This window comes from Phoca vitulina, unplaced genomic scaffold (genome assembly GCF_004348235.1).
Source record: "Phoca vitulina isolate PV1807 unplaced genomic scaffold, GSC_HSeal_1.0 scaffold96, whole genome shotgun sequence".
In the NCBI taxonomy this organism is placed as follows: Eukaryota; Metazoa; Chordata; class Mammalia; order Carnivora; family Phocidae; genus Phoca; species Phoca vitulina.
In genome coordinates, this window is record NW_022589799.1 from 1,008,749 (window position 1) to 1,026,275 (window position 17,527).

Below are 17,527 nucleotides of genomic sequence, written 5' to 3' on the forward strand. Positions count from 1 at the left end.
TGAGATCTGATTAAGAGGCAAGGCAGGGAGCAGTGAGGGTGGAGTTGGGAGTGGAAAGTTACTTTCCAGATGTGCTTGCACTCTTGGTTCCCTGGCACTGCCATCCCGTGTTCTGACCACCCAGTACTGGGTGCTCTACCATCTCCCCTCCGTGCCCATCTTAGGGCCCCAAATGGGAGGGCCTGGGCATCCATATGATGAAGTGTAATCATATTTACACACACACACACACACACACAAACCCAAGCTAAGGAAGGATGGAAGGTGGTCAACAGAGAATCAAGCAGTAGAAAGAAGGTCATCTCTCACACAGGGCTCAAATGAAGACACAAGAGGAAAAAAGCCAGGCTTAACAACTCTTCCCATTCCCATGGGGAGCATTTGATGTGGGGGTTAAACTCAGGACTCAGGAGCCAGATTGCCTGGGCTCCACCCTCACTAAGGCCTCTTTCTAGCTCTGTGACGTTAGGCAAGCCATTTTATCTCTTGGTGCCCTGGTTCCCTCATCTTTATTTGGAGGTAATGGTAGAACCTACATCATAGGCTGGTGCTGAGGGTTAAACAAATTAGTAAATATAAAGCACTTGGAACAATGTCTGGGACACTGTAAGTGTCTTCTAAGCACCCTTACTATTACTTCCCTTCTTGAAGAGAAGCTTGCCTGCCGTGATAGCTCAGGAATGGGGGCGGCTGGGACGTTGGGACGTCCGTTGGGACGTATTTCGTATTTCAGAGACACCAGTGCCACTATGGAGACATCAGCCCCACTCTGGGGTGAAGAAGGAAATGACAGTAGAGAGGGCATTCCACAAGGGCTGCAGGCAAGGACTGCCCTGTCCAGGAGAGTTGATGTCAGCAGGTACTTCCTGCACTGAAGGTGAGAGGGCCCAGCACATGGAAGAATTAAGCTCCCTTGAGATTATGGGGGAAACAGATCATCCATAGAAGAAGAGTTTTCTAGGAGAGTAATAGCCCCCAAATGTACTCCCCCCATCCCTTTATGTTACCTGATTCACTTTGAGAGTCCTACTCAAGGAACCTAACTGGGAGAGGGGGGCAAAGGGAGAAGAAATTGGGTTTCTTCTGCCCTGAGCCGGAGCTTGCCTGCTGTGGTTCTCCCCCACCCCAAAGGAATCAGGGATCTGCTCTTGTCAGAGGTTCTTTTGCATCAACTGTTTATTCAAAAAATAATTGTTTAGCAACTACGCATGAGCAAGACACTGTGCTAGACCCCAAACAGTAAAATGCTGAATTAAACAGCGCCCTGGTCTTCAAGGAGCTTACAGCGATAACTCTCGAAGTCATCACCACCGCCGCCTCCCTGCCCACGCACTTACACACACAAACCACCCAGAGGGAGAGAAGGGGGCGTTGGCAAATGCCAGCAAGACATAGTTTTTCTTGGATCCTTTTCTGGAAAATACACAGTTCTCTCTCTCTGCGCTCATTTCACCCCGCCCCCCTTTCCATCTTTCCTCTCTGGGTACCCTTCTGCCCTTTCCCCCAGGCTCTGAGATGTATTTCCCACCCCATCTACACCTCCCTCCTCCCCCCACTCCCAACCTGACCAACTGTTCCTATGCCATTTTCTTTTCCCCGGATTCTTTCCTATACTCCCCACACTCAGTCTCCCCAGATGCCGGCTCCCCTCTCCTCCTCCCCCCTGCTCCCCTCTCCTGGGTCTTCTCTTCCAGCACCGGGGACAGCTCCAGCCCCCGGAACAATGGACCCCACCTTAGGGCTCCTCTATAAATTCTCCATCTTAGTGTCTTGCCCAACTCGTGATTGGGGAGTAAGATGGGGGAAGGGTTATTATCAACAGGACCAGCCGCTCTTCTGGGGGTGGGAAGGGAGTCAGGAAGGAAGGAGATAGAAAGAGGGCGTGGCTCTTGTCTGGATTGTGCGTCCCTCTCCAGGGTAGAGAATTTGTATTCCACCCCTGAGACTGACATCACTGATGTCAGGGGAAAGGAGGTGGGAGTGGGGAGGGGGGTGTGGAGGGGGGAGGTTTTTGTTGAGGAGAGCGCGGCCGGAGAGCAGAGCTCCGGGACCCAGGTGACCGGGAAAGCAGGCAGCCCCAGCAGCGGGAGCAGCCAGCAGCAGCCCAGGCCCTGGGACCAGGGTGGGGGTGGGAGGGGGGCTGAGGGGAGGACCTGAAGGGGGGCGGCAGGGCAGAAGGGACCCCCGGAGCCCTGCCGCCATCAGAGATCAAGCATCTGGCATCAGGGATCTTCGGACCCAGCAGAAGGATCAGCCACAGGGGAGGTGTCCTCCCGGGAAAGCCAACGAGAGCTCCACCTGCCCCACATCAGGAGTGCCCCCCCCCCACCCGACGCTGCTGGCAACCTACCAGGCCCCTAACCCCTAAACCTCCTTCTCCTCAGGCCCTTTCCCCGACTCCAGCTCTTAACCCCCAGTTCCCAGCACCCCTGATACCACCCTAATCCTCCAGATCTTGAGCACACTGACCCCCATCCTGGGATATTTGCCAAATCTCTGGGAGGGAGATCATTTGTTTGGGCTATGCCCCCTGGTGGCATGACAGTGTCTGCCTAGACCCCTGACCCCTAGTCCTCAACTCCCTGGGCCTCCTTTGTGTGAAGAGCTGCCCCTCTCCTCAGCACTGTGGTTGGGGGCCAAAGGGAAAGCCAGCCCCGGCTGGGCCCCGGCCCCCACCACTTGCCTCCTTGCTGGGCAGCTCCCCCTGGCCTTTGGGCTTCTCCCTGCTCCCCTCGGCCCCTCCTCCTGGGCCGCCCCAATGAAGGAGCCGGATGCCATCAAGCTGTTTGTGGGGCAGATCCCGAGGCATCTGGAGGAAAAGGACCTGAAGCCCATCTTCGAACAGTTTGGTCGGATCTTCGAGCTGACTGTCATCAAGGACAAGTACACCGGGCTGCACAAGGGTGAGGGGTCAGGCCAGGCTGGAGAGGTGTCAGGGGTGGGAGGGGAGGCTGGGAAGAGAGGAAGCCAGCCTGGAGGGCTGGAGTGGCTGGAAAGGGCTGATGTGGAAGGAAAGAGTTCAGGGGCTAAGGAGTGGATGGAGGACCTGGAAGAGAACAGCCAGGGTGACCAGGGGACTCTGATGCAGGCCTAAAGACAGCCTCTTTGGGGGAAGAGTTGTCGAGGAGATGCAGAGATGTGGATCCTAGAGATGAGAGAGTAGTGTCATGGATGAACTCAAAGGAGGATGGAGGACCAAGAGATCTGGTTTGGGAGATAAGGAGCCTGGCAGGGGTGTGTGTGTGTGTGTGTGTGTGTGTGTGTGTATGTGTGCGCGCGCACGCCTGAGAATCTTAGTAGTCTCAGACACTATTGGGGTGGGGGTCAACCTGGCAAGAGTGGACATGGCCTGGGCAGGGCAGATCCAGGACCCAAGAAAGGGACCTGAGAAGCAGGGTGTGGAGGACAGAGACTGGTATAGATCTGGGAAGTGTGGGGGCGGGAAGTTAAGAGAGGCTGGCCAAGCGACACTCCTTGGGCCTGTCCAGGGCTGTGCGCTCTTGGTAAGCAGGGTCAGGCCCCGGTCAGGACTTGGAGAGCTCCAGGCACTGGGGATGGGGGTGGGCGCCCACTACTTCCCCCTCCACTGGCCTAGAGACTTGCAGTGAACTGCTCTCCCCTTTCCTTCTCCTCTATCCCACTCTCCACCCTCCACCTGCCTCCCGCGGAATTGGAGAGAGATGAGGAAATAGGGAAAATGGGAGAGGAGAGGGGTGATGGGGACCAAGATGGAGGGAGGTAGAGGCAAAGGAGAAGGGGAAAAGAGGCCAGTGAAGGAAGAGAGAAACCACACCACACACACTTGTCTGACAACCACATGCCCCTTCTCCCCCCACACAAAGCCCCCTCTCCCAACAGTCCCCTCTCCCAATGCCACCACCACAGAAACCTCCCAGGCTCTGGGTCTCTGCCCTGAGTTCAGCAGCCCAGAGACTCCCTGGGGCAAAATGTCTGGCCCCTCTCAGATACCTTCCCACTTCAGCAGCCAGAAAGTGGCAAGAAGAGACAAGCCTCCCAGTCCTCAGTCTCATGGTTGGGGGGAGCCTTTTAGGGAGGGGAGATCAGGGACTCACCCCCACGCGGTCTCTCTGCCCCTGCCCCTCCTCAGGATGTGCCTTCCTGACATACTGTGCCCGCGATTCAGCCCTGAAGGCCCAGAGCGCCCTGCACGAACAGAAGACGCTTCCAGGGGTGAGTCCCATATTTGTAGGGCCAGAGGGCTGAGAAGGGCCCTAGAAAGGGCAGGGGGCTCACCACCTTCCTGAGACATGGAGCTCATTTTCTACCTCCTCTCATCACCAGGAAGCTCCCCTCTCCTTCTAACACCCCTCTTTCTTGCTAGAGATGCATTCATTTCTTCTACCTGGAGAGAAGGAAGACAGCGATTAGCAGAGCAAATGTGACCTTTGTAAGGAGCAACCTGCTCGTGGGGCAACACGTAGAGAGAGAACTTAGCTGGTTGGGAGGCGTGGGGACAGACTCTGGACACCAAGTGTGTGGCAAAGTAAGCAGGAGGCACCCAGGCACTCTTGTGGCTCTGAGGGTGGGATGTCTGGCTGTGACATGGACAGCTGGTGCCTGCTGGACTAGCATCTCTGTGCGGGCTTCTGAGCTCTGACAGACTCACCTCGTGTCTTCTAGGAAGAGCTTTGGGCATCAGGGTGGAGCAGGGCCTGGGTGGGCCTGGGCTGGGGGGCAAGCAAAGGCAGGGGCAGACATCATTGCGGAGGATCAGGCCTGACCCCCAAAGTGTGCCCAGGTCGGCAGGGGTGCCCTCTGACATGGCCTCTTTCCGGAAAAAGTCAGCTCTTTTTCTCTTCTTCTGAGACAGCCTTGCAGATTGCCCCAGGCCTGGGCTGGCAGGGATAGAGAATCTCAGGATGCCTCCATCCAGGCAGCCTGGGGGGGGGGGGGAAGGATGTGCCATTTTATTCCGCTGTCTCTGTGCTTCTGTTGTCTCCCACCCCCTGAGCCCCAGGACTGAGAGCTAACCCCGTCCATCCCTTCAGCAAACATTTGCTGAGCACAGCCTGGGTGCTGGAGACACACGTGTCACAGCCTCTAGCCCTCCCCCCATGTGGGGAATGGAGAAAAACGCTGATTCTCCATCCCTTCCTGGGAGGGAGATAGACAAAACAGATGGGCAAAGGGAGGGGCAACCAGGAACATCAGAACCACTTCACCCACTCCCAGCTTCCAACCTTCAGAGGTCTAGGACCCACCCCCTCTGTGGCCCTCAACCCTTGAATATTGCCCGGAGAGCAAAGCCCGCCACCCGCCTGGCTCTCACCCCTCCGTCTTGTCCTAGTTGGTGGCAAGCCAGCCAGAACAGCCCTGGCCCATGGAATTAAGGATCTGTGCATGCGTGTGTGTGAGCAGGCTCGGGATCCAGGGAGCCTGTGTGTGCGCGTGCGTGTGCACATGTGTGCGCGTGCGCCCGCCAGCCTGGCTGTGTGGGTGTGGGCACACGCATCCCTGGGAAGCCTGGTTTCCATCACGTCACGTCTCAACTTTCCTTTCTTCCCTTTTCTCTGTGGAGACCCCTGACAAATCAGTAGTTTTCATCTCCGTCGCCACGTCTCGTCTTTTTCTGTCTCGCTAGCCGGGCACCTGCCCTGGGTCGGCCCCCTCCAGCTGCCTGCATGCTCAGGCAGGGCTCCAACTGTCCGGGTGTGGAAAGGCTCTGCCTCCCCTTCCTGGAAACAAACAGGCCCAGGGTGGGAGGTGAGGGAGAAGGGCACCTGGTTAATGAGTGTCTAGCCCTGCCCCTGAGCCAGCTCCCAGGTGACACTGAGGCCTCCACTTTGGCCTTTGCCTCAGGGGACAGGATCCAGATTGGCCTGACAGAGCCTCTAGTATAGGACATGGGGGGGGGTCCCATCCTCCAAGGGGACCCACGTGCTAGGGGCTTGGGGGAGCAAATCAGGGCAGTCTAGGGGAGCAGATGTCTGTGGCCAGGCTCTGCCTGACCCTTTGTATCCCCCAGGTCTTTTCTCTGCCTCCTGCCTTCCTGGCAGCATTGTTTCCTCAAACAGTCTCGGCTGTTTAGTGTGCCAGCTCTGTGGGAAGTTCTTCCTGCTGTCTAATCTCCCTCCACACCCTCCTAATACAGGCATTTTTTTTTTTTAAGATTTTATTTTTAAGTAATCTCTACACCCAACGTGGGGCTCGAACTCACAACCCCGAGATCAAGAGTCACATGCTCCACCCACTGAGCCAGCCAGGTGCCCCAATACAGGCTCTTTTTTCATGGGGGTGTTTAGCTCTCTCTCCTTTCTCCCCATCTCTGTCACCCCGGAATCTGCAAGGTGCCACCACATTAGGGTGATGCTTCGGCTGCAGACAGGAAGAATGGAGGCTGGGCCTGTGGCTGTCAAGCCCCATTTCCTTTTCTCTCCCCTGATCGGTCGCAGGAGGGGCTCAGCCACAGGCCCCTGGATTCTCCCTGCCCAGAGGGTGTGGCCTCCTGGAGGTGGTGGTGGGAGGGAGCCAAAACCCCACTCTGGGGACGTGGTCCCTCCCTGTCGGCTTGCTGTTGGGCCAGTGAATTCTGGCCCCGTGGAAAGGACCCGTGTGTGGTCTGGGACACCGGGTGGAAGGGAGTCGGAGCCAGGGGTGAGAGAGCAGCAGGCCTCTATCCCCAGGAGAATTAGATTTTCTGGACATATAAGCTCTTCCTGGCAGTGGGGTCTTTGCTATTGGTGAGAAGGATGAGGGCCTTATGAGTGACCAAGTCGTTGGGGAGTGGTCTGAGTGCTACTTGGAGTATAAATAGCCTCTTCTTCTTTGGGAGGCCCTCGGGAGGGCTTATCATCTGGCTGATGGTGGCTAGGGAAGAGAGGCGCCCGACTCCGGGTTGCCAGGTAAACAGGGCCCAGCTGGACTCAAGGGAGGGGGCAGGTGTGCCCAAGCTGAGCTAACAAAGACCGAGCTTCCCACAGGAAGCGCCAGGCCAAGAAGGAGAGCCTGGGCCTGGGTCACTGAGGGCCACTGAGGGAGGCTGTCTATCTGTAGGGGAGCGAGGGGAGCCTTCTGTCAGCGTGGTCTGCACTTTGGCCTGTGTGCTTGCGTGTGTCTTTGTGTGAATCCCTATCAGCTGTGGATATTTATTGAGGTGCTATTTTTGTGCCTGGAAGCCCGTGCAGCAAGGGAATGGCATCCTTTCTCTCTGGGTCTCAGGTTCCCCACCCTCGACTAGAACCGCAAATCCCTAGGGGCATTTTGGGAAGGGGTTAGTGTCAAGTAAAGAATTCCCTGATGCTGTGGAAAGACCCTGATTCGGATTCTACCTCTTCCGTAGGGGGTGTGGCTGGGGCTGAGGTGCCCGTGGGGCACCTCCTGATTACAGAGAGGAGGAGGGTGCAAGACTGAGAGCTCTGGGCAGCTAACCCCCACCCCGTGCACACACCTCTCTCTCTCTCTCTCTCTCTCTCTCTCTCACACACACACACACACACACACACACACACAAGCTCCTGAGGAGATTGAACCTCCATGGGATAATCCCAGATTGGTGGAGGATAAAGCTGGGAGCAGATTGGCTGGAGGATTTGGGTGACTGTTACCCACCTCCCCCCCAACCAGCTGCTCTCGGATCCATAAATGGGGGTGGGGCAGGACAGGAGTGTCAGCTGAGGTGGGGCTTAGGTTTGATCCAGGGCTGGGGATACCTCACCAGCAGAGTCCTGTCAGACTGACTGGAATGGCCTGATACCAGGGAGGGTCTGGTGTGAGAAGGGGCAAGGGGCAACTATCAATCCTGCACTTCTCTGTGTGAAGTGATGACACACAAGATCCCCAAAAGCTGGAACACTAGAGCTGAGGGTAACCTGACTCACCATCGCCTGATCTGCCCCACTATTTTACAGATGAGAACATTGAGGCCCTGAGGAGAGAAGTGACTTGTCCAAGGTCACCCAGCTAGTGAGTGGTAGGGCCAGTCCCTGAACCCGGGTCTCCTGACCCCCAGTCCAGTACCTTGCCTGAGGATACCCGTAGCCCCCCTCAGAATGTTGATAAATGGTTTCTTTTGTTTAATATCTATTTTTGGTCACTGGAGCTAGGATGCCCCCTCAATAGCAAAATATTTTCAGACACGAAATCCTGAGTGCTTCCACTCCCTCCAGTTCCGAAGATGCTCCCCGCTAGTTAAGGAAATCAACCTGCAGAAGTCACTGCTAAGTCCCCTCACCAGACAAGAACGTGGAGAGTGGAACTGGGGGGTGTCTGCATTTCCACTGGAGACTGAACAAAGGGAGATGCTGCAGGAGTGAAGAGAAGGGAGAGCTCTGGAGGACTTCGGGGTACAGGGAGAATGTCAAAAGAGCACGGGACAGCAGTTCCTCCTTCGGAGCCCTCTCAGCTGTGAGACACCAAGGATTTGATTTGGAGGAGGAAGGCAGAGGAAGGGACAGTGTGGCCCCGGCAGAGCCTGCTCAGCGCGAATCAGGAAGCTTGTCCTGGGCCCCTCCCCCACCTCCCAGTCCTCACCAAATCCTCCACCCCCAGCATACCCTGTTCTCACCCCCCCACACTCCTTCGCCGGGTGTGTGGAGCAGCAGAAGTGATGACGTCACCACGGTCGCCAGGGCGACGGGAGGGATAAATCAGGCTGAGTGGGCGGTTGCCATGGCGCGCATTCTCCCGTTACCACGGAGACTGGGCATCTGCTCCCTTTGTGCTGCCCGAGTGCCTTCCCCCTGGGGTCAAGGGGTGTAGGGGGGCAGATAGAGAAGCAGACACACCTCTAGGGGTCAGAAGGAAGTCGGGGCATCTGTGGGGTATCCCTGGGTCGACAGTCCTCCTTGGGGCTGCTTATTGGAGTGGCCTCTGTTGCGCCTACTTTGCAAAATTGAGGCAGCTTTTGCTGAATAGCCCCTTGGCTGGGCTCTGTCTCAGGACCCAGGTCCTATGGGAAGTTCCATTCTCCCCCTAAAGCCGGCATCACTTATCCCTGGCCAAGTCACCTGGGGCCTCACCGGAGCCTGGAGCTGGCCCCAGGAGCATCCTCCTCTACATCCTCACCTTCCACTGCCTCTAATCCCCTCGGGTCCTAATCCTACACAAGATTAGGCCCATCCCTTCCTTCCCATCAGCAGTTTAGGGCCTGGGGTTTACTCCCTCTAGCCTCTCTGCAGGTCCCGGCCTGGGGAGGGCTCCTGGGGGTTCAGAGGAGGTCCCCAGCAGTTGCCTTCTCTTCTCTCCTTTTAGATGAACAGGCCGATCCAGGTCAAGCCGGCCGACAGCGAGAGCCGAGGAGGTAGGTGCTGTACCTTTGGACTTTGGACTCAGGCCCAGGGCTTGGAGTAGCTGAGGGGCAGCCTCTCTTGAGGAAGAAAATCTGAGAATTCCAAAGGGTTCCTGGTCAAGGTGGGGATTGAAGTCAGTGTGGTCAGAGGGGATGTCATCCAGCCCATTGTAGAGATGGCAAAACTGAAGCCCAGAGTAAAGTGCAAGCCCTTCAGGAACTGGACTGAGCACTCTATGTAACTGTACCCCATTTCCCCAAACATCACCGGTATCATATGTTAGAAGCCTTAGTCCCAGGGTGAGGGGAGTGCCTGGACCTCCAGGGAGTTGCTGAAGGTGAAGGGCAGGATTTCTGCCTGTCCCAAGCGGGAATAGAGTTGGTAAAGCAGCCAGGGGGCCCTGAACATGCTCCTCCTGTGCCTTACCCCCCAGAAGACCGGAAGCTCTTTGTGGGGATGCTAGGGAAGCAGCAGACAGATGAGGACGTCAGGAAGATGTTCGAGCCTTTTGGGACCATAGACGAGTGCACTGTGCTCCGGGGGCCAGACGGCACCAGCAAAGGTACCCAATCGCTACCCCTTCCCCAACCGGCCCTTCTGGCCTTCCCGCTCCTCTCCCACTGGCTTCCCGGCAACGGGGACAGTGGGGGCCCTTGAGGGTGAGCACTCACCCTTTCCTCCTTGCTCTTGGATGCTGTAGGCTGCGCCTTTGTGAAGTTCCAGACCCACGCCGAGGCCCAGGCGGCCATCAACACCCTTCACAGCAGCCGGACCCTGCCGGTGAGCCCCCCTCACATTCACATTTCAGATGACATCTCCCCACCTCTGGCCCCTATCCCTATCCCTCACATCCAGTCCGCATGCCTTGCCCTCCTCCCTGGCCTCCTCCACCCCTCAGGCTCTCCATCTCCTGTCTCTTCCCCCACCTTCCCATACCCCCCACCCTCACTGGCTGGGCATCAGAACACTTGCTTAGAGGCCGCACGTGCCCTCTGCACATTAGCAGTGGGTCAGCCGACTGTACTCATGGAGGGCTCTCCAGCAGGGCAGAGTTCTCAGATGGAACTAGCTGATTCTGAAGCTCCCTCAGCAGAGGCTGGGCAAGCATTTAGCAGGAACTTGGTCAAAAGGATGCAACACTGAACAGAGAACTGCATTCTAGATTCCAGGATTCTACAACACTCTCTGCAAATGTTCTTGGGTTTGGTTTTATTTAGTGCAAGGTAGTATGAAAACTTGAGGCTTCATCCTCTGAGCACACTGTGAGGTTTAGGGTGCGGGGGTAGGAGTCACGGTGCAGGGGCTGGGGCGGCTAGCCGGCACCACCAGCCTGGGATTAAATATTCTCTGTGGCCCTTCCAACCGGGTGATAATTTCCGGCTCAGAATCCTCACAGAGAAGCCGGGGATGCCCTTTGGATCCCAGTAGGCCTTTCCCTTTTCAAGCACATGCCTTCGAGTTTCTCAACTTTTTCTAGTCTCTTGCACGTCCTGGCACAGGGGGAGGCTGGGATTAAAATCTTCCCGTTTGACAGAGGCACTACGATGGCTGCCCTCCCAAAGGGGCCAAGCCTGGAGGGGTGGAACTGAGGCCAGGCCCTGAGGGCTCTGGGGAGGAGAGATCCCGACTCTGTCCCTCTAACCACACGCGTGGCCCCTGCCCAGGGTGCCTCATCCAGCCTGGTGGTGAAGTTTGCTGACACGGAGAAGGAGCGAGGTCTCCGCCGAATGCAGCAGGTGGCTACCCAGCTGGGCATGTTCAGCCCCATCGCCCTGCAGTTTGGAGCCTACAGCGCCTACACCCAGGCCGTGAGCACTGACCCCTGGGTGCTGGGCCTGGCCCATCCCCGCCTCCTCCTGGCCTCCAGGACCTGTCCCCACCCTTCCAGTGCCAAGGCCCAGGGCTGGGAGGGGAACCAGGCTGGGCACAGGGGACCTGGCCCCACTCTCCTCTCTTCCCCTTCCCCCAGCTGATGCAGCAGCAGGCGGCCCTGGTAGCGGCTCACAGTGCCTACCTCAGCCCCATGGCCACCATGGCTGCCGTGCAGATGCAGCACATGGCCGCCATCAATGCCAATGGCCTCATCGCCACTCCCATCACCCCATCCTCAGGTAAGGCCCCGGCGAGGCGGGCTGGGCTGGGTGTGAATGGGACAGGTCAGAGGAGCTGCCGCCCGGGGTGTAGGAGGGTGGGGGGGGGGGGACACAGGGCACTGCTCAGGGAAGCCAGAGGGTCTGGAAGGGACTCAGGGGTGAGAGAGTGGCCTGCTTCCTTCCTTCTGCCTGCAGACTTGCTGACTGGTTCTCTGCATTCGTGTGTGTGTGTGTGTGTGTGTGTGTGTCCGCTTCTCTGCTCTGTCTCTGTCGCTTTCTCCTCCCTAGGAACCAGCACCCCTCCTGCCATCGCTGCCACGCCCGTCTCGGCAATCCCTGCTGCCCTGGGCGTCAACGGCTACAGCCCGGTGCCCACCCAGCCCACCGGGCAGCCTGCCCCTGATGCTCTCTATCCCAACGGGGTTCACCCCTACCCAGGTGGGGGTCTCTGCCTGCCCCCCCCCTCCCCAGCAACTATCAAAGCCGCCGCTGCCATTGCCCGCAGACAGCCGTGGCGCCCCTTCCCTCTCCAGGCCTCGGGGTGATAAGCTGCTTTCTCCTGCTCTGTCATCCTTGGGCAGGGATGCTCCTGCCCATTCTCAGCCAGGGAAGCTGAGGCTTAGAGAAGCCCAGGGTTTGCACAGCCAGTCACAGACTCCACGCTCTGCCCTCTCCCCGCGGCTCTGGGCCTTTGCGCGCTCTCCCGTCACACCCCGTGCCCTGTGAGGCTGTCCTCCCCACCTGCCTGGCCTCTCCTCTGCGTCCTGCCCCACCCTCACAGTCGGTGCTGCTCTCCCCAGCCCAGAGCCCCGCGGCCCCCGTGGACCCCCTGCAGCAGGCCTACGCGGGGATGCAGCACTACACAGGTGAGGAGCCCAGGGCCCCCCCTGCCACCCCGGACGGGAGGGACGGCGTGGGACCGAGGCTGGGCTGCCAGGCGCCCCGCCCTGCCAGCCACCCCCTCAGGCTTCCTGACGTTAGGGGCAGTGCACCCAGAGTTCAAGGCGGCTCCTTCTCTGACCCCTCTCAGCCCTGTCCATCCCTGTCCACCCCGGGCTGCTGGCCAGAGGGCCCTGGGGGCCGGGAGAGTCTCGGGACCCGCACTAGCTCTCTGCTCTCCACCCCCCAGCAGCCTACCCAGCAGCCTACAGCCTGGTGGCGCCCGCGTTCCCGCAGCCTCCCGCCCTGGTCGCCCAGCAGCCCCCACCTCCTCCCCAGCAGCAGCCGCAGCCGCCGCAGCCGCAGCCGCAGCAACGGGAAGGTGCGGCCTGGGCACCCTCCTGCCAGCCCAGAGCCTTCCGGGACAGGAGTGCCCTTGCCCTGGGCTGGGGACTCCCGGTTGCCTGCTCGCAGCCTGTCTCTGGCCCCATGTGCGGGGAGAAAGCGAGTGGGGATGAGGTGTCTGGTGCCCTGGCCCGCACGCTGGGGGCTGGGATGGGAGGGTCTGCCCCGGGCCTGCTTTCCGTGGGGCGCTTGCCCCTGAGTGCTTCCCAATCACTGGGCTCTTCCTCTGTCTCTGCTACCACCCAGGCCCTGATGGCTGCAACATCTTCATCTACCACCTGCCCCAGGAGTTCACGGACTCAGAGATCCTCCAGATGTTTGTCCCCTTTGGCCACGTCATCTCAGCCAAAGTCTTTGTTGACCGGGCCACCAATCAGAGCAAGTGTTTTGGTAAGAATATGATGATCCAAAAGATAAAATACGGCACATTTTTGCCTGTGGACAAGGTTTGAGACATTTGAAGGCATTTATGGTCACAGCGGGCCCAAACTTTGAAATCCAGATTGTCCAAGAGTCGGAAAGAGCCTTTCTTACACCCTCGGCATCCCATACCAGCTGCTGTCCAGGCCCAGCTCTTCCTCCAAAAACTGCAGCTTTACCTTTTCTCCTTGAGCACTGGTCAAATTCATGCTCCATGAGGTCTGGAAGAGGCTCAGGAACGGGATGTTTGGTTTTCAAAAGGAAGGCTTAGGGAGTGGAGTCTTTTGGCTTTGTGTCTAAAAGTTGCTTCAAGGGAGAAGGAGCCTTGTCCTCCCTGCTTGAGAAGTCATGAAGGGCCAGAAGTGGTGTTTTCAGAGTTATCCAGGCTGAGGAAGGGGCTGCCCTTTAAAGAGCGCTGGAAAGAATGTCCTAGTGCATGTGAGTGGCAGGACTGCATTCATTAACTCAACCTATCCATCAGCAGCTACCCATCGAATGCCTACTGTGTGCCAGGCATTCAGGATCCCGGGAGGCAGTAGGGTGGTGCTGGGGAACCAAAGAGCAGGTTCTGGCCCTCAGCACAGGCAAGTGAAGTGGGGTTGGGCTGGGCCTTATGCCCCTCTCACCTCAGGCTTTGTGAGTTTCGACAATCCGGCCAGTGCGCAGGCTGCCATCCAGGCCATGAATGGTTTCCAGATTGGCATGAAGCGCCTCAAAGTCCAGCTAAAGCGGCCTAAGGATGCCAACCGGCCCTACTGAGGGCCCCCAGGTGGGTCCTGTTCCCATCCTGTGACCTCTTAAGCTCCCTCACACTGAAGCCAGGGCCCTCACTTGGACTGCCCCCCCACCCCCTGTTCCCCCAGCCTCAGGGATGCCCACCCCACCCCCACCCCTGACTCTGGGCACTCGAAGCAGGGATCTGGTATAGCTCCTTCCTTCTGCTGTGTTTCAATCACCCGAGTCATTCTCTCTCTCTCTCTCTCTCTCTCTCTCACACACACACATATACATACACATGCGTGCGCACGCACGCACACACACACACACGCACACACACAAACTGTGACCCCAGAGAGAGCCAAGTCTGTCTAGATCTGTGTCCACTCCCCAGGTCTTCCTCAGTATCTGGTCTCGTTTGTCTGGTCAGTGTCCATGTGTTTGTGTGTCTCTCTCTTTTTGGTTTTCCTTTGGGTCAGAGTGGAATTAGGGGAGTAGAGTTGGGGAAGTAAGGGGGCTGGTATAGGATACTGGAGGGTTCTAGAATCATGGCTCCTGGAATATCTATCCTCCTGAGAGGTGGGGATATCAGACCCTCAGTGCCCTGGATTCCAGGTAGTATAGACCCTGGACTCTGATGTAGTATAGGCCCATGGGACAGTGGAGAGTGCACAAAACAGACTGGGGGAAGTCCAAGCTTCAGGCCTCCCAGGAGAAGCTTCAATTTAGGTGGAGAAGGCCAAACTGCTGGACTGCCTGAATTTCACTAAATGGGTCCCCTCCGCCCCATTGCCACCACCACCCTAGCCTCATGGCCACAGAGCTGTGAGCTTTGGTGACTTTTGTGTTTGTTTAATCTCCTTTGGACCAAACCCCTGAAAAAACACAACCCAAGAACAATACCCACATTTTCTGTTTCTCCCCCTTTCCCCCCCAATCCTGGCTGCTTAACTCCCCCCACCCTGGGGGCCCCCCCAGCCCAGGGCCCGTGTTCATTGTCGGCCGAAGCCCCCATCCCCGGACCCCTGCTCCGGGCCCCTGTAAGTTGCATGGAACGAGCGTGTTGTCTTTGGAGCCGATTGTTTGTTATTTGGGGAGGGGGCCGCGGAGGGAAGCGCCCCTCAGCCCAGGGTCAGGGCCGGGGGCAGCTCGCGGGATGTGCTTGGTCAACAGTGGTTGGTGACTGTGGTCTGTGTTCTGTGCCTTTCTCTCTTGCTTTCTTTGTTCCTTTCTGAAAAGGAATGAGAGCACTCTCTAGGGGCTGGGGGTCTCAGCCCTCAAGTCTGCAGCCCTAAGCCCAGCCCCAGGTCCTAGCCTGGCCACCTTGCTCTTCCTCCAGGTGTCTGTCTGTCTGCTGCCCCTTCTCCTCCTTTCTCTTAGCTATCTCTGCCTGCCTGCCTGTTGTCTCACTCCTTTGCTTTGTCCCCTCCAGTCCCTGTCACCATATCTTCCAGCCTTTTTTCTCTCACGGGCTGTGTGAATATCTCCTTCTGCATATCCTTTGGTTTCTTATATCATGGGCCCTCTCCCTCCCGTCTCCTCCATCATTGCCCCTTGTCCAACAGCTGGGGGGCTCCGTCTGGACTGAGGCCTTTCGGATGACCTGTCTTCCCCAGGCGGCCCCATCTTATCCTGCGTCAGCCAGCCCAGCTACCTCTTCCCTGGCAGGGCCTATGACCTGCACTGGCTGTGTCTTCCCCACAGCTTCACCCATGTCTCCTTCCTTCACAGGTCTGGAGACACCAGAGGAAGGGGCACCACACCCCTCTCCCCACGTCTGGTCCCAGCCCTCTCTGCACACCTGCCCGGGCCTCGATGGGGCCTGGGGCAAAAGCTGCTTCACAGCCCTGGGGGAACAGGACACTGGCCCACTCCCACCACTCCGCCCCTCCTGAAGGGCCTGTTTCCTCCCAGGTGCCCTTTTGGCCTTTGTGAGGGAGCAAGGGACAGGCTCAAAGGCTCCGGGGTATCTGCCTTCTGCTGGGGCTCCTGTGGTGACCTTCTGTACCCAGCTTTCGCACTTGCCTCCCCCACCAGCGGGCCTGTGGCCCCCAGGAGGGCAGAGGGGCCTCCCACAAGCTCCCCACCTCACCCTCACCCCAGCCTCTTCCCCACATTAGGGGTTTCTCAGAAGCTGGTTCTCACACTCCCTGCCACCCTCAGCTAGAGGTAGGATATCCCTGAACCCTGGGCTCCCAGCCCTAAAACTCACTGCCTCCCCCATGGGCCCCCTCTAAGGAGGGTGTGGGGGAGCCCTGAGGGCTGCCTCTCCACCAGTCAGCCACAGAGACCCTCCTCCTTTCATGAGGAAAAGACCTCCCCCGAACCCCTAAAAATGTTTACAGTCTCTGCTGGTCCCCTCCGTGTAAATACCACTACCACCCGTGCGTTATCCAGCCCGGCCCGGCCCGGACGCTGCCATCTCTCTTTCTGGGAGTTTAGACAATGTTTCCCTTGGATTTTTTCTCTCTCTTGATTTCTCCCTTTGCTTTGGGGGTAATTGGGTATTTGGGAGGAGGGGTGTGGGGAGGGTTACAGGGGTTTATTACCTGATCATTTTCTTTAGGAAGAGGTTTTAGGGGAAAGAAACGGGTGGGGGTGGGAGTGGTAAGGGGAGACTGGGGAGTCCGTTTCAGACACTTCTCTATGCTTAACTTATTTATTTATTGCATTTTACTTTTAAAGAGTTGGTCTTTTCTGTCTAAATAAAGAAAAAAGTTTAAAAGCATCAAATAAGAGTCTTGGAAAGTTGCGGGGAGGGGATTTTGCGTACTGCGGAGGGGACGGAGGGAGGGAGGTTTGGGAGAGAGACCTGTTAGGAGGGTCCAAGACCTTTGAGGGGTCCAGGCCTTGACCATGGCTTCATGATCCCATTCTTCCACCCTTCCTTGAGGCTTAATCCTGGAATGCTCTGCAGCACTAGGCACAGAGGGAAGAAAGCAGGTCAGCAGGCCTCTCTTGTATCCAGCCCTGTCCCTCTGAAGGCTGGGGGACTTGAGTCTCACGTTCCTGACCTCCATTTCTCCCTTGTTGGTGGGGGTGAGCTGTCCCTGCACCTACCAGTGGGGATACAGGGAGCTAAGCTTTTGCTCTGTGATTCTGTTACAGGCCCTAAATGTACATTTCCTCATTTAACCTCCCAACAACTCTGTGAGGCGGGATACAATTTTATAGACAGGTTAAAAAGGGCTTGGGAGGGTAATTGACTTATCCAGAATCACAAAGCTACCAAGGGATGGCTGCAGGAAGGAAGCCCTATATGTCAGACTCCAAAGCCCATGATTCTCTCATCTAGCAGGCTCAACTACCTAGTCTTTGACCCGAGGCAATGATCCCAACAAGTACCAAGCAGGCTGTCACAGCGAGTCCCATCATGCAGAAGGTGGACTGCATAAGCCCTGAGGTCCCTCCAATTTGGTTCCTAGATTCTTCTCTGTGAACTACTTTAGGGCTGGGTTCAGGGGGCTCACACAGGGGTAGTGTGTGACTTCACAGCATCTGGGCCACTTGCTTTTAGCAGCAACCTGCTAACCCACCCTCATTATGCCCCCCCACTTTAAGCTTGCTCACCTTCCAGCCCAGCCAGCCTTAGGCCAGAGCTGTTCCACCAGCGCACAAGGATGTGTGACTCCTCACCACCCACTCCAACCTCAGCCCCGTACTTTGGCCTTCTCTTAAACTGCCCCAAACTGAGAGTAGTACAAAGAGAAGCAACGTGTGAAGTGCAATAGAAACATACCTGTGGATATTGTTTCAGGGAAAACA

At 57.5% G+C, this 17,527-nt stretch overlaps 1 protein-coding gene across 6 annotated transcripts; it reads left to right on the plus strand.

The window, feature by feature from the left end:
- Positions 1-1,970: 1,970 nt before the first annotated feature.
- Positions 1,971-16,462, plus strand: CELF3 (CUGBP Elav-like family member 3). 6 transcript variants are annotated; one of them, XM_032397013.1, is made up of 14 exons: positions 1,971-2,055; positions 2,798-2,903; positions 4,109-4,191; positions 9,211-9,259; positions 9,682-9,810; positions 9,949-10,028; positions 10,913-11,056; positions 11,218-11,359; positions 11,630-11,779; positions 12,142-12,207; positions 12,471-12,602; positions 12,872-13,015; positions 13,677-13,814; positions 15,494-16,459. In XM_032397013.1, exons 4-13 carry the CDS (start codon positions 9,211-9,213, stop codon positions 13,802-13,804), a joined length of 1,164 nt encoding a protein of 387 aa, XP_032252904.1. In that variant the 5' UTR covers positions 1,971-2,055; positions 2,798-2,903; positions 4,109-4,191; the 3' UTR covers positions 13,805-13,814; positions 15,494-16,459. The 6 variants fall into 6 exon arrangements, with proteins under 6 accessions (XP_032252904.1, XP_032252901.1, XP_032252899.1 ...); XM_032397010.1 differs by lacking the exon at positions 1,971-2,055 and having other exon boundaries at positions 2,097-2,903; positions 9,685-9,810; positions 15,494-16,460; XM_032397008.1 differs by lacking the exon at positions 1,971-2,055 and having other exon boundaries at positions 2,099-2,903; positions 15,494-16,458.
- The last annotated feature ends 1,065 nt before the right edge of the window (positions 16,463-17,527 follow it).